At 35.8% G+C, this 15,071-nt stretch overlaps 1 protein-coding gene across 9 annotated transcripts in view; it reads right to left on the bottom strand.

Annotated features, from left to right (window-relative positions):
• st3gal4 (ST3 beta-galactoside alpha-2,3-sialyltransferase 4) overlaps positions 1 to 15,071 on the bottom strand; it is a 66,317-nt gene that overhangs the window by 32,539 nt on the left and 18,707 nt on the right. For all 9 annotated transcript variants that reach the window (XM_067389599.1, XM_067389604.1, XM_067389605.1 and 6 more), the window contains exons 2-4: positions 4,075 to 4,146; positions 267 to 339; positions 52 to 141 (exon numbers count right to left, since the gene is read on the bottom strand). In XM_067389599.1, the coding sequence (XP_067245700.1) occupies positions 52 to 141; positions 267 to 339; positions 4,075 to 4,096 (185 nt within the window). In that variant the 5' untranslated portion in view covers positions 4,097 to 4,146. The remainder of the gene's footprint in view (positions 1 to 51; positions 142 to 266; positions 340 to 4,074; positions 4,147 to 15,071) is intronic.

Genomic DNA, 15,071 nt, shown 5'->3' with positions numbered 1-15,071 from the left:
TAAGGTAGTTTCAAGCTCAGTAAACTACAGTTTCCCACACAGTTTACATACTTAAATTTAAGACTGTCCCACTTCCTCTGCAAGCGATAGTTGTGACATAGTGAAACAGTGGGTTCAGGGGACTTTCCGCTGCCTCCATAGCTTAAAGACAAGAAAAAAAAAAAATGTATATATTTTTTGAGTAGTTAAATTGAGAATATGTACACCTTGAAAGCTTTTGCATGCAACTATACAATCAATGAAAACAACGGATTTGGTACACTAACCTCTCAAAGTAGAACTGGGAGCAATAGTAACAGATGAAGAACAGCACAACCGGGAGGAGTCTAAAAAACCATGCTAGAAGAGAACGAGAAAGAGAGAGAGACTGCTAATAAAAATACATATATTGTAAGATTTGTTCAGTTCTAAAATGATAAACCCTGCATTTAATAGCATGTGTAGAGCACAGTCGTAACCAGAAGTGATGTTGACATTTGCATTTTCAAATTCATTTAATAAAGACCCAAACTTGGCAAGGCATTAATGTTTTGCTGAATAGATTAATTAGAAGAAGTTATTACTCCTCCACCTGTGTTTTGTCATTGACAATAGTTTTATATTGTTGAACAATCTTGGTTCGAAAGATGGATTAGTGACAAAGTTACTATGGTTTCAGAAAAAAATGCTAGTTCATTTCACTAGCAATGCAGTTGTCAGTTGTTGTGTGTGTGTTTTTGTGACATATCAGGACACGAATGTGTATAATGACATGGGTATGACATAGGTATTACAAGAAGAGGTGACTTATGACGACATTACTCCATGTCCCCACTTTTCAAAAGGCTTATAAATCATACAGGATGAGCTTTGGTGAGAAAGTAAAAATGTGCACAGTTTCCTGTGATGGTTAGGTTTAGGGTTAGGGGTAGTGTAGGGGGATAGAAAATACGGTTTGTACAGTATAAAAACCATTACGCCTATGGAATGTCCCGACAAATTACAAAAACAAACATGTGTGTGTGTGTGGTGGGGGTTTGGGTTCGATTCACAAGCTTGCAATTCGATTCAGTTCTGATTTGATTTAATATCAATTATTTTGGATATATATCAGGAACAGTACATGGCAAAATATAAAACAATATGATATATTGTGCATATATTTAGCAAAATGCTCCTCTCTAGAGTTCATTTTTCTAGCTGACTAACGAGTTATGGCCACTGAATATGTTTTTTCTGAGGTAAAGGTGACGTTACGTGGCATATTGCTCTCAGGCTGTTTTATTGACGTCTTTCCACAGTTTAAACACTGTTTGAGCAATTACATGAAACAGGATACGGATTTCGGTAAGTTGTTCTGTATATTTCAACATACCTTCAGGTGTTCATTCATGTTTATTTTGCGCTTTAACTGGTATTACAGCACAGAAGATAATCAGTTCACATGGGCTTCCTGCTGCCGCTTCGCTTGAACTGAGGCGCTAATGCGATCTGTCACGCCACATTAAACAGCACCAAAATGGTTATTTTTTTTAATTTTGCAATAAAAATGGATATAATTTGAAATCTGAGACTTTGTTTCATATCAAAAGTAACAAACCACAAAGCTTGCTGTCATTAATTGGATGGGAGGTACGCTACAATGTTAAGTTCATTCATTTACTGAAAACAGACTAGACTAAGGGACTAGACTAGTGATTTAAGAATCGATATTGGTTCGTAAAAATAAGAATCGATTAAAATCGAGTATTAAGTATTAGTATTAAGTAGGAGCCACTGTTGCTTGGGTTATCTCTTCACATTCCCTCAGTCTAATCAGTGGCAAAAAAAAAGAGCTGTATTTGTGTCTCAAAAAAATAATGTGTCAAAAATTAGTAGCGCCGGACACACATTGAAAGCTGATCATAGCCACACATCCTGTGTGAAGGTTCCCTAAAACGATTAAACATCTGTAGGCCAGTGACCGTTTTATTTTAAGGTTTATGCTTATGTCCAATGATATGGACTTAAAACAAACACTTTATTTACTTATAAAACCATTTTTATACACAAATACAAATACAAAGTTTGAGTTTGCATAATATATGTGTGAGTAATGTATCTAAATAATATGTATATATAAATACACACAAATTAATGTATATATTTAATATAAATATGTTATGTGCAAAAATGTATTTATATATAATATAAATTATATAAAATATAAATAAATACATATACTTGTAAATATCCATGTATATACATGGATGTGTTTGTATTTATATATACACATAATAATTACACACAGTACACCCACATATATTAGGCAAACTCAAACTTTTATTTTGCATGCGATTAATCGTTTGACAGCCCTACTGCTAAGACTGCTTTAGTTATCCTGAGGTCCAAATAAAGACTGATTATGCTAAAATAGAACTATTGCAAGCATACTTTAGGTACACTTTAAATATCTTGCTGATATTATACGGAGATCATACTATTCTTACCAACAGTGATATTAAAACAAAAAAATGTGCAGTGTGCAAAAAAAAAAAAAAAAATACTCCAAATAAAATGCAATTATAGTATTTAGTCTCAAGTGACATGTCAGTAAATATGTTAATGGATTTGTAGTATTCTTAAATATAATATATATATATATATATGTATGAAGAGTTCGAAAACACGATAAACGCCATTTTAAAAAAATGTAGTTTCCACCAAAATCAGTATTGTATCTGGTCGGTATTGAAAAGTCATTTATTAATTTTGTGCAAAATGCAATATCCGTCATGTTATTCTGTCATGTTTTCTCCCTTTCTTCCCAAAACGCGACAAACGCCAGTCTCCTTTTTCTGCAGAACGCGATATATCTGCTCAACCAATCACAGCGCTCCATTCCACCCACTGTAAACATTAAAGGCTTTTTTAAAAGCCGTTTTTAATACCAATGTACTCGAAACATGTGTTTATTTAACTGTGCGGTGGCGCCACATACTTTTTAATCGGTAATGACAAATAATTTATAACATTAACAAGATTCATTTTGGGAGTGACGGCTGAATGTATTTTTAGTAAAATGCCTGAATATAAGATAAATATTGGCAAAGTTTAGACTCTGGCATGTATATGAATCAACTTACTTTGCTGTGTATTTTCAATTTGAAAAAAAAAAAGTGTCATGGATTTATTGCATTTTGGGAAAAAAAAAAATAATACGTTTTTATAATAAACTTTTTAAAATCAAAATGTAAATTGGAATTGTTAATTTTTTTATAACCAAAAGATGCTATGTGAAAGTTTGAAACAGAAAATAGTGGTTTTCATCTTGCCACTTTCTTGGTAAAGAAAACACCTTTTTACTCAAATTAATCAAAATGGAGTTATTGCGTTTTGGAACCAAACTCTTATATATATATATATATATATATGTACAAATATATCCAAAAGTAATGACCGGTGGGGATATTTTTATTTTTTTATATATATGTCAATAAATGACGAATTAATAATAATAATAATAATAATAAACATACAACAAGAGTCAAGACTCTGTTCCTAAATTATATCATAATTAATAATCTCAGTTTTCTCATACCTACTTTTGCATATTATATTGTGGCACTAACAGTATGTTGATGGATTTGTAGTATACTTAAAATAAATGTACATGAAATAAATGTATACTAATAATATAATATATAAAATGCAATATAATATATATATATATATATATATATATATATATATATTTTTTTTTTTTTTTTTTCTCGTATTTTGATGGTTTAATCAAACTTGTAGGTTTTTTTTTTTTGTTTTTTTTTAAATATCCCCACCGGACACCACTTTTGGATATATTTGGATATATATATTATACATATCCAAATATATTATATATATCCAAATATATCCAAAAGTGATGTCTGGTGGGGATATTTTTTTAATATATATCAATAAATGATGAATTCATAATAATAATAATAATAATAATAATAATAATAATAAACACATATATATATATATATATATATATATATATATATATATATATATATTAGCAGAAGTTGACACACCAACTACACCTGTACTAATTATGTGTGTTTATGTACTTACTTTTGGCTGCTTTTAAGGTCATCTTCACTCATGCCTTTGCCCTCTGATTGCTGAATGGTCCATACTGCTCTCCTGATGAAACACAAAATCACATACTGTAGAAACTATACTGGTCACAATCTCTATCCTCCAACCACAGAAAAAAAAAAAAAAAAAAAAGCCCACAGAGGACAAAATGGGGGCATAAAAGTGTCCTCGTAAGCGTCTCTTCTGTCTGTTGTGAACATTTCACTTCCTCACTCTTTATATGCATCTGTTCTTAAGAGTGTGTTTGTGTATCTGTGTTGGAGTGGGAGTAAAGGAGAGCTTGAAGACATGATTAATATAACAGACACTGATGGACGGTGGGAGTGTTTGGCCTCTACATGTTAATCTGGCCATGTAGATCGAGCAGGGGATTCTGGATTAAATCAGATTATAGAGCCACTGATGTCATTCAACAGACTATAGGAGAGAGATGAGCGATGCACGCATGACGACATGCACGCTCTAGTTTTGTTTCCTCTTTCCTTTGATATAAAGTTCTAAAGGTCACTGAATTGGCATACAAAAATTTGCAAAGTATAATCTGTTAAGTATAATGACTGCATGTATCACTCTTCAGTGGAAAATTAGTGACTCAGTGAAGTGTGAATACTCCCAGTAGGTCAATACTAAACATATTTACTTTGAGATTTCATGATAATTTTAAGTTGAATGTATGAATTATCTTACTCAAATATTTCAAGTTAAGAGCGATTAAAAATGTATTGAGAACAAAATAAAAATCTGCTTAAAAGTTAAAGTTAAAATAAAGTTATGCTTACTTAAACTTTACATTTCTGTAAATGATTAACTCAAATTATTTGAGTTCTGCCAACTATTCAGGTTTACAGTGTATTAGACACTAATCAAATGAGATTAAAGCAGACAAGACTATTAACAAACTTATTTCCCAATTCCAAAGAAGCACAATAGCCATTATCACAGACTTTAAATCGTGTCAGTTACACTTTTTCTGTAAGTGGGATAGGGAAGGTGTAGGACGTGGCGTGAGCTTTTTGTACTTCAAGACCCTTTCTTTGTACGTTGAATACAGAAGGTGGTCTGGCGGAAGCTGGATATTTTACTTCATAACTTGTTAACCCTCTACTGCACACATGTTGATGGCACATGAAAAAAAAAAAAAACTATTCCACATAATTTTTTGGTTCATTTGGGAACATTTTTTTTTCCTCAGGGCAACGTTGTGCGAGAATGGAACAGAGTCATAGAGAAAATTATCATCAAAATAAAACATAAAAAAAAAAAAAAAAAACTTAAAGAAATCATTAAGTAAAAAGGGAAAAACACTTGAAAGACATTGATATATTGAATTTGGTACATGCATAGGTCTGTATCATGTAGTGTGCTATGCCATATAATGTACTTCATGTTTCAAGATTTCACTCCGTACGAAACTTCAAAAAGCACTTGTTCTCAGCTGTGACATAGTGGTGTATGTTAATTTTTGCGCATCACTTTGGGTGTTTCTGCACACCCAGGAACCCTGCATCTTCCCTTCTTATAATACATTGTGGCCAATGAGAGGCATTGTCTAAAACCTCCTCGAAAAGTACCTCTTACCGCCTCAGGGCAACGAAAAGAAAAACTGAATTTCTGAACATGCAAAATAAAAAAAAATAAAAAAACTTCATAAAACCTGACAAAATGCTTCTACACCTTCATTCATGCACACATTTTTTTTTTTTTTTATGTACAGTTCATACCATTTTAAATAAGATTACTAAAGCAAATAATATTGTCTTCTTCTCACACCATGTGCTCCTGTGACCATGTGTCAGAACAGGACGTCCCACCTCTTAATGGTGCTTGATATTGACTCCAACACCTTAATGGACTGTTATTTGGTACTTTCTCGACCTTTCTAATAGGTTGTTATCATTTAAAGATTAATTTACTAAACATAGGGCTAAAGATGTGCTATAATGCTGTGCTGTAGAGGGTATATATGGATATTTTTTTTTCTTACACAAACGCATCGCTTTGCTTCAGAAGGACTTTATTAACCCCCCGGAGTCGTGTGGAGTATGCTTATGATGGATGGATGAACAGCTCATACTCGTCGTGACCCTTGTTCACTACCATTATAAAGCCCGGATGCTTTTCATTTCTTCCTCTTACATGCAAGAGGGAAAGGACAATAAATCCATTTGACTTAACCACTTAACCAATGATATTACTACTTGATTTCACTTTCTTTTTTTTTTTTTTATGTAATAAAATGACATTGACATCCCAATAATTTTACAATAACTTATCACAGACTATTAAATATAACTTATGACACGCTGAATAAATAATGTATTATATGTACGGAGTCAGAGTTAAAGATAAATCAGGTTGCCCATTAATGTTTGAGAGTAAATTATTAATCAGTTAACAGTCACCAATTTGTTAACTTTAAAAGGTTGTAATTCCAGAATGCTTTGGAATACAGACCTAAGGTGGGTAATAGTAGTGGGTAGTAATATATAATCAAAGCCATATTTCTAACCAAGTGGTGTCCCAAGTTTGAAGTTGATATCACAAAAACCAGGATGAATTTTGAGCATTTAAGCATTCCATTGATAGCTAATTTATGATTATTACTTAAATATGTGATAAGAAAGATATGTATATTATACAATAATATTTATATTAAACAATTATATAATTATATATTATATAATTATATTATATTAACACTCAAGCGTTTTTAAACAATTCAGATGCAAGAAGAGCCAAAAAAGATCTCAAAACGCAATAGTGAATATTTATTTATAATTTTTTTCTTTACTTTTTTTTTTTTTGCTCATCTGAAAAATGATCCGATCTGTGACTCGAAAACCATAATATAATCTGAACTGTGAGTTTTGTGATCAATTTCACCTCTATATAATTATATTATATTATATAGGGCTGTCGATTTAACACGTTAATTCGATTAGTTAGATACGATAAAAAATAACACATTAAAATTTTTAACGCGTTTAACGCACTTGCCCCGCCCCAGACCTGCAGTTCATCTGACATTTCATACAGTTGGTTGATGACAAATATGACACAGGACAACAACTCGCTGCACGATGGAGCCTACAGAATGTAATCAGAAAGCCCCTAAAATTAATGATATGGGGACAAAAATGCCCTTGTTTGAGTTCTTCTCTCATATTTAGATCATAAGAGTTAAGCAATATCACATGAGTAACAAGCGCAATATTACACAACTGAGTGCAAATGCAATAATGATTTTAAACCACAGTTCAGGAAATAAGAAGTTAATATTGTGTTATTTTAGATACAATATTTTCTATTTTGTTCAATTTTGCTAATGCAAATTTAAAGACAAAGCAAAAATGTTTGTCTCCGTTCAATGCACAGTTTCATTTCTAAATTTACGTTTTTAACGACCTGAGTGAAACCAAAGATTTATAAAAAACTTGAAGCGCAGCTACACAGATCGATCAGTGTATCATATATCAAAATATAGCGAGAGCGAATATCGTGGTACTTATCTACTTTGATGTCATACATGTCATCGGTCTGTGTAGCGCAACTTCAAGTCCAACAGGTCCAAGAGAACCATTTATTTAACTCCTGAATGAATCCAATTAATGAATGAACGACTTAATCATTGCCACCTACTGGCAATTTTAGTTTCTTATTTAGAGTCTAATTTTATTTTAAAAATAATAATTTCTTATTTCCATATTGATAAAAAAAATAAAAATAAAGGTATAGTTCACCCAAAAAATAAAAATTCTGTCATCATTTACTAAACTTCATGGTCCAAAAGTTTGTGTAAAAGAGCGAATAAAATATTTCTCTCTGAAGCTACATTTTGTAAATGTCTATTTGATGCTTTACACAGTAATGACTTCAAATTATCTTTTGGGAGTAATTTCTCAGCCAAAATTGATGTGCAATTAAATTGTGATTAATTAGATAAAACAATTTAAAATCGCTTGACAGCCCTAATTATATTATATTATGTTATGTTTTATACAAACAAAAATTAAGAAAATAACCCTGCATGTATGATAACATGTTTATGGGTAATTCATACTGAAAAATGAAATGCATTATTATTATTATTATTATTGGTCAAATACAGTTGAATAATGTCTGCTACCTCAATTCAGATTTGCTTCATATTCAGGAACTCAAAACAATACATTGAATGGACATAAACTGTAAGGCCCAGTCAGAAGAATGAGTAAAAGCTCTCCAGCTAAACAAACAATTTATAGTTATTATCAAATGATAATAATGCTATTAACAAGGGTGTGTTCAGGATGCATCAGCTACCTTAACTCACACAATACACTACCTATGAGGCCATTAGCAGAGCTAAAAAGCATTCACCAAAGTCAATCAATACATCGCTAAAGCACAATAAAGCACTCTTAAACTATCATGTCACATGATGTTTGCATTTTTGGCCGACTTTATCTCAGTACACAACACTTCAATGAAACTAAAGCATTTGTCATTTGCACTGCTGCTTATAGAGTTGCAGTAAGAGTGAAATGCTTCTGGCTCTGATATGCATTTCTTCATTGAAAAAAAGGACAAAAATATCAAGTTCTGCCACATGATCAGCACCTCTGAACAAACTGAGTTTGTTTGTACTGCTTTCACGTGGTGTCACCACACACAATGTCAACATGAGTACTGTGCGTCTAATATCCAATATTAAGTTGTCACTGTTGTTACCTCAAAAAGTTTGGGGCTAAAATCCACTTCTGAACAAAAGAAAAGCAAAATAAAGCATATAAATATAGGTTTTCTCTTGCTTTCTCTGACATACATGGTCACAATTGGATGGTATGGCCCTGGCAACTATTCTGTAATAGCAAATCCCTCGTGATAATATTTGTATTACTTCTGTTTTCTCATAATTTCTTATATAGCCTCTCTCAATAGATTCTAGACTGATAGCATGAATCGACATATGTGTAGTTGCTGCAGTGAGAGTCTTTCTCTAAGGTCATTTTCTGTGATTCATTCTCCATCCTCCCAGTTTATAAGCAGATTTAATGATGTCAACCACTGACTGCATAATTTAATCACATACTTTGATGTCCAAAGGTCTGAGAACATATTGAAAATCTAGTTTAATGATAAATTAAATTAGAGGAAATATAAAGACAGGTTTAAGATTAAAAAAAAAAAAACACAACAACAACAACAATGGTTTTAGATAGTTTTAGGTGTTAAGTTGAAGGCAAAAAAAAAAAAACAAAAAAACATAAAACATTCACAAAGTACGCAAAGTGTGTTTATGTGTGTGTGTTTGTAAGCCTTTAACTAGAAAAGGTGATTTTTGTTGATCTAGTTTTATAAAAAATATATAAATTCTTTAAAAATTTACATTTTGTGTTCCACAGAAAAAACATGAGGGTGAGTAAATGGCAGAACTGTCGGGTGAACTGTCCCTTTAAGATATTTCTACAGGCCCATTGTAAACCAATTAGATCTTTCTTTTCAGGCCTGCTGGTTTAAATTATACCCAACACATACTCATCCGTTAAATGCTAAATGGCCTGTGTCTGATGTGGCAGTCAGGGGAACTGAGATTGTGCATGCGAGTATTTTCTCAGTACTTAGAATATAAGCTCCAAATGCTCTGCGTACCGAAAGTAATTTCGCTAATTAGTATGAACACTAAATTACTATAAAATCCCTTCTCATTTGTGGTGTAAGAAAGACAAATGTAATTTTCTTCAATAGTTATGGAGGTTTTTGGGTTCACAACAGCACTGCCGCCTTCGCTCTGTTGTTGTGCATTGTCACCACTGTCCCGCGTTCTCATTGGTTCGTTGGTATAGGGGGATTTCATATGCAGGGAAAGCTGCTGCAAATCACTCGCCCAAGCAGAAAAGTGTGCTGTTGCCAGATCTCAAACACCAGAAATCACACTGTACACTTGATATACAAAAGCATTTCATTTTCTCCATAGGTAAATTAATTTTTTGACAAAAACGTATAGGCCTAAAGCATTGAAGACAGATGTACTGTAACTATCCGAGGTTGTTAATTGATAGTATGTGTTTGTTTTCAATCAATTTGCAATTCATGAATTCAACATTTAACTGGGCGATGACAAGAGGATTCTTTTCACCCAGTTAACTGAACCACCATTTGCAAACTCACTAATGCAGAGTTCAGACTGCACGATTTTCAAAGCAGTCGGGTCACTGTTCTTTTCACACTGCATGGCTATCTTGGCCAACATTCAGTCGCTGCTGTGTTCGCACTGCACGATGGATCGGCGACAGAACGTTTCACACTGCATGACTTTACAATAGGAAGAATCGCCGACAACTCTGTCTGGCATGCAAACTACGTTTCACAACCAAACACACGCGAGATGTGACAAGGAAACAACGCAATATCACATGTGCAGGACCGGAGTTCTCGTGTGAGACTGGTCCTGCGTCTCAATCAGCTCCCTAGTTCCCTAGGTCGTGAATCAGTGCCCTGACTACTGAACTAGGGAGCTGATTGAGACACACGGTGGGATTATTATTAAAAATAGTAGCCCGCAAGAAGCTTGAAATACAAATTGCCTGTGCGCTGGTTTGCAGCGAAAATAACAAAGAAAATAAGAATATGGAAGAGGAAATGGTTGGGGAGACGCGAGGAACAAGGATTGTGTGTTCTGCAATGACAGTTGGAGCTAAATACATCACTTTTCTGTTGCGCATGCTCAAGCAAATGTTTGTGCTCTGGTTCTGTTTGATATAATTGTAGTGTTTATGTGTACGAAGCCATGCTTGCTGATATTGTGGTCTATAACTCCTCCCTGAACTCCCCGCTGCTCTGTATCCTGCTCTCTCATTGGCTGCCGGTCATCGCTGATGTAGTTTTCAGTCAGAACACTTTTCACACAGCTGGATTTTGAATCGCCGACAGGTCCAGATATTTAGAATGCCAAATATCTCACAGGTGTCGGCGACTCGTCGGCGATTCTCTCAGATCGCATCTTTGCTCATTCACACTGTGTGATTGTCACTCGCGTGAACGAGCACCGATTTGCCTGTGATTTTGGGCATTTGTCTGCGATTTCTCAAAACCTGTCGGCGAGCCAAAATCGGGGCTAAAATCGTGCAGTCTGAACTCGGCTTAACAGTATATCAATAAACATAAGATCATGTTGATGCTGCTGTTCTGGGACTGAACTTTTCTCACCGTGCAATGATCAAGAGGATCTGCGTACTGTAAGTGTTTTTGTGTTGTTTCTAGTTTGATTTTAGTGCAATGTCGTTGCTAGGAAGTTTGTTTACGCATCTTTGTTTGCGTTTCGCTCCGAGTCAGTAAGACGTGGCCTGCTGAACTAACTAACATTGTAACAAGTTGGTAAAACTGTATAGTCTACCGTGGCAGCGGACGCCCTTGTGTGAAGCCCTCATAGTGTGAAGACCGAAGAGTGTAAGTACCAGCAACTCTTCCTGTGCGACTCGACCGAGCAAGGACACCAACATGGCACTTGAGTATTGCTCTTTTCTTTTTCCTTCTTTCCTTCCTCTTTATACAGTGTGTTCTTGTCTGTCTGTCGTTTGACCAGTTTTAGATATATGCTTCCAAATTCCCACTATTACTAACACTCGTAAATCACGTGCTACACGTTGGAGGCAATTATAACAACCTGCGTATATTACCCATGTCATCTAGTACATTACTTTCTATTTCTATTGGGCTCTGGAATTGCCAATCTGCTGTAAACAAAGCAGATTTCATTACAGCTATTGCTACTTATTTAGATCTCCATCTCATGGCTCTGACTGAGACATGGATCAAACCAGAGGACACTGCTACACCAGCAGCCCTCTCCTCTAATTTCACTTTCTCTCACACCTCACGCCACATTGGGAGGGGTGGTGGTACTGGTTTGCTTATGTCCAGTGAATGGAAGTTCAATCCTTTACCATCTCTCTGTGACAATGGCTCATTTGAATCGCATGCAATTACCATCACCTACCCTACTAAAATCCATGTTGTAGTTGTTTATCGTCCCCCAGGTCAGCTAGGTAACTTCTTGGAGGAGTTAGATGTGTTACTCTCATCCTTCCCTGATGATGGTACTCCTCTGCTAGTACTTGGAGATTTCAACATCCATCTAGACAAACCTCAGGCTGCTGACTTCCACACTCTGCTTGCCTCATTTGATCTCAAGCGAGTGGCCACCTCAGCTACCCACAAATCAGGTAACCAATTGGACCTCATCTACACACGCTGTGGCTCCACCGACAATACACTGGTTACACCACTACACACCACTTTCTCATCACTTTTAATCTCAACCTGACACCTAACTCAACACACACTCCACCACATGTTACTTTTCGGCGAAACCTACGCTCCCTCTGACCATCCCACCTATCCTCTTTGGTCTCATGCACACTTCCTCCCCCTAACCAGTTCTCATCACTGGACACTAACAATGCTACTGACTAGGAATGCAACAATACAGTTAGCCCACGGTTCAATACATACCTCGGTTTTTTAACCACGGTTTTCGGTTCGGTTCGGTTCTGATGGCTTGACACATAAGAGTGTTTTTTTGTTAATCTATGCTTAGGCAATAGGAACAGTAAGAAGTTAAGAAAAAATAAAAATGATTTATTGCAATACTCCTTTATTTTACTTGAAAGAAAAGTCCTAGTAGTTCCTAGTGTATTGTATAATACAAAATATTTTTTTATTTTAAAATTAACACTGACACCTCACAGCTGCTGGTAGCCCATGTACAAACTGGGGAACACATAAATTCTTCATAAATTATTTTGAAAATAAACATACATGTGAAGTTAGTAAACATAAATTGACATACTTGTACTTCAGTAAACATAAGTCATGTTGGAAGTGTTTCCATTTGAGTAGGCTACACGTGTAAAACAATGCTTGCAACAGTCATTTTTTGTTTATCGTTTTTTCTTCCTCTGCATTATACTCAACGGCAAAACCGAAATGTCTCTACACCACGGATTTGAAAGACGCCGCGATTACTCATACTGTAGCCTCACTTCACCGCCACTCGCCATGTTAATGTGTGGAATGATGGTTCAGCGCCCCCTAACTTTAGAGCATAGTGATTGAACATTTTCTCACGGAGGAGTTTCCTCATCTCAGCTCGTAGACTTACAGGTACACACAAACAGTCAATTCAGAGAGAAATAAAATGCACATAAATTATTTAAACGTAAAAAAAATGCAATTCACAAACGCGTATTGAACCGTGGATGTCGTACCGAACGGTTCAATATTATATTGAGAATAGTGGCATCCCTACTACTGACACTCTTTGCACCACTCTAACATCTTGCTTAGATGACTTCTGCCCCCTTTCATCCAGACCAGCCCCTGCTCTCCGTGAGCATCGGTCGAGACTCAGGGCTGCAGAGAGGAAGTGACTCAAATCTAAAGATCCTTCTGACCTTAGCTTATATAAGTCACTCCTTTCTTCTTTCGCTACTAATGTCTCCAATGCTAAAACCACATACTATCACAATAAAATTAACAATTCTACTGACTCTCACACATTTTTCAAAACCTTCTCTTCTCTTCTTGGCCCTTCTCCCCTCCCTCCCACATCTGCTCTTACAGCTGATGACCACATTATTCACACATAAAATAACAACCATCAGCGGCCAATTCTCCACACACTGACAATAACATCTCAACGGAAAACACACACATTCTCCCCTCCTTCTCCATGCTCTCTGAGGCAGATGTTTCAAAATCCTTTCCAATCACCCTACTACCTGTCTGCTAGTCCCTATCCCCACTCATCTTCTTCAGGCCATCTCCTCCTCAATTTTACCTGCACTCACTCACATTATCAATTCTTCCCTTCACACTGGAACATTTCCCACAGCTTTTAAGCAGGCTAGGAATACCCCACTGCTTAAGAAACCCAATGTGAATCCAGCATTTTTTAGAAAACTACAGACCAGTATCCCTTCTTCCTTTCATTGCAAAGACACTTGAGAGAGTGGTGTTAAACCAACTGTCTACTTATCTCACACAGAACAACCTCCTCGACAACCACCAGTCTGGCTTCAAGAGTGGCCACTCAACCGAGACTGCCTTGCTCTCAGTCACTGAAGCCCTGAGACAGGCACGAGCAACTTCGAAATCATCAGTACTCATCTTGCTGGATCTGTCTGCTGCTTTTGACACCGTTAACCACCAGATCCTCCTGTCAACCCTCATGTTGAAGGGCATCTCGGGAACCGCACTCCAGTGGTTCCAGTCTTACTTCTCAGGTAGGTCCTTCAGGGTATCTTGGAGAGGTGAGGTGTCCAAGTTACATCATCTTGCTACAGGGGTCATGTGCAAGGTGCTCATGTGACCAACCCCAAAACTCCTCGTAGGGTTGCCCCCGACTGAAGAGTTCTCTAGTCGACAATAAGCCATTTTAAGCCATTAGTCAACTAATTTCATGCTTATATTAATTTAATATACAGTGGGTACAGAAAGTATTCAGACCCCCTTACATTTTTCACTCTTTGTTATATTGCAACCATTTGCTAAAATCATTTAAGTTCATTTTTGTTCCTCAATGTACACACAACACCCCATATTGACACAAAAACACAGAATTGTTGACATTTTTGCAGATTTATTAAAAAAGAAACACTGAAATATCACATGGTCCTAAGTATTCAGACCCTTTGCTCAGTATTTAGTAGAAGCACCCTTTTGATCTAATACAGCCATGAGTCTTTTTGGGAAAGATGCAACAAGTTTTTCACACCTGGATTTGGGGATCCTCTGCCATTTCTCCTTGCAGATCCTCTCCAGTTCTGTCAGGTTGGATGGTAAACGTTGGTGGACAGCCATTTTTAGGTCTCTCCAGAGTTGCTCAATTGGGTTTAAGTCAGGGCTCTGGCTGGGCCATTCAAGAACAGTCACGGAGTTGTTGTGAAGCCACTCCTTCGTTATTTTAGCTGTGTGCTTAGGGTCATTGT

This window comes from Chanodichthys erythropterus, chromosome 7 (assembly GCF_024489055.1).
Source record: "Chanodichthys erythropterus isolate Z2021 chromosome 7, ASM2448905v1, whole genome shotgun sequence".
NCBI classification, from domain to species: Eukaryota; Metazoa; Chordata; class Actinopteri; order Cypriniformes; family Xenocyprididae; genus Chanodichthys; species Chanodichthys erythropterus.
The sequence above is the reverse complement of the archived record's forward strand: the minus strand, read 5'-3'. Positions and strand labels throughout refer to the sequence as shown.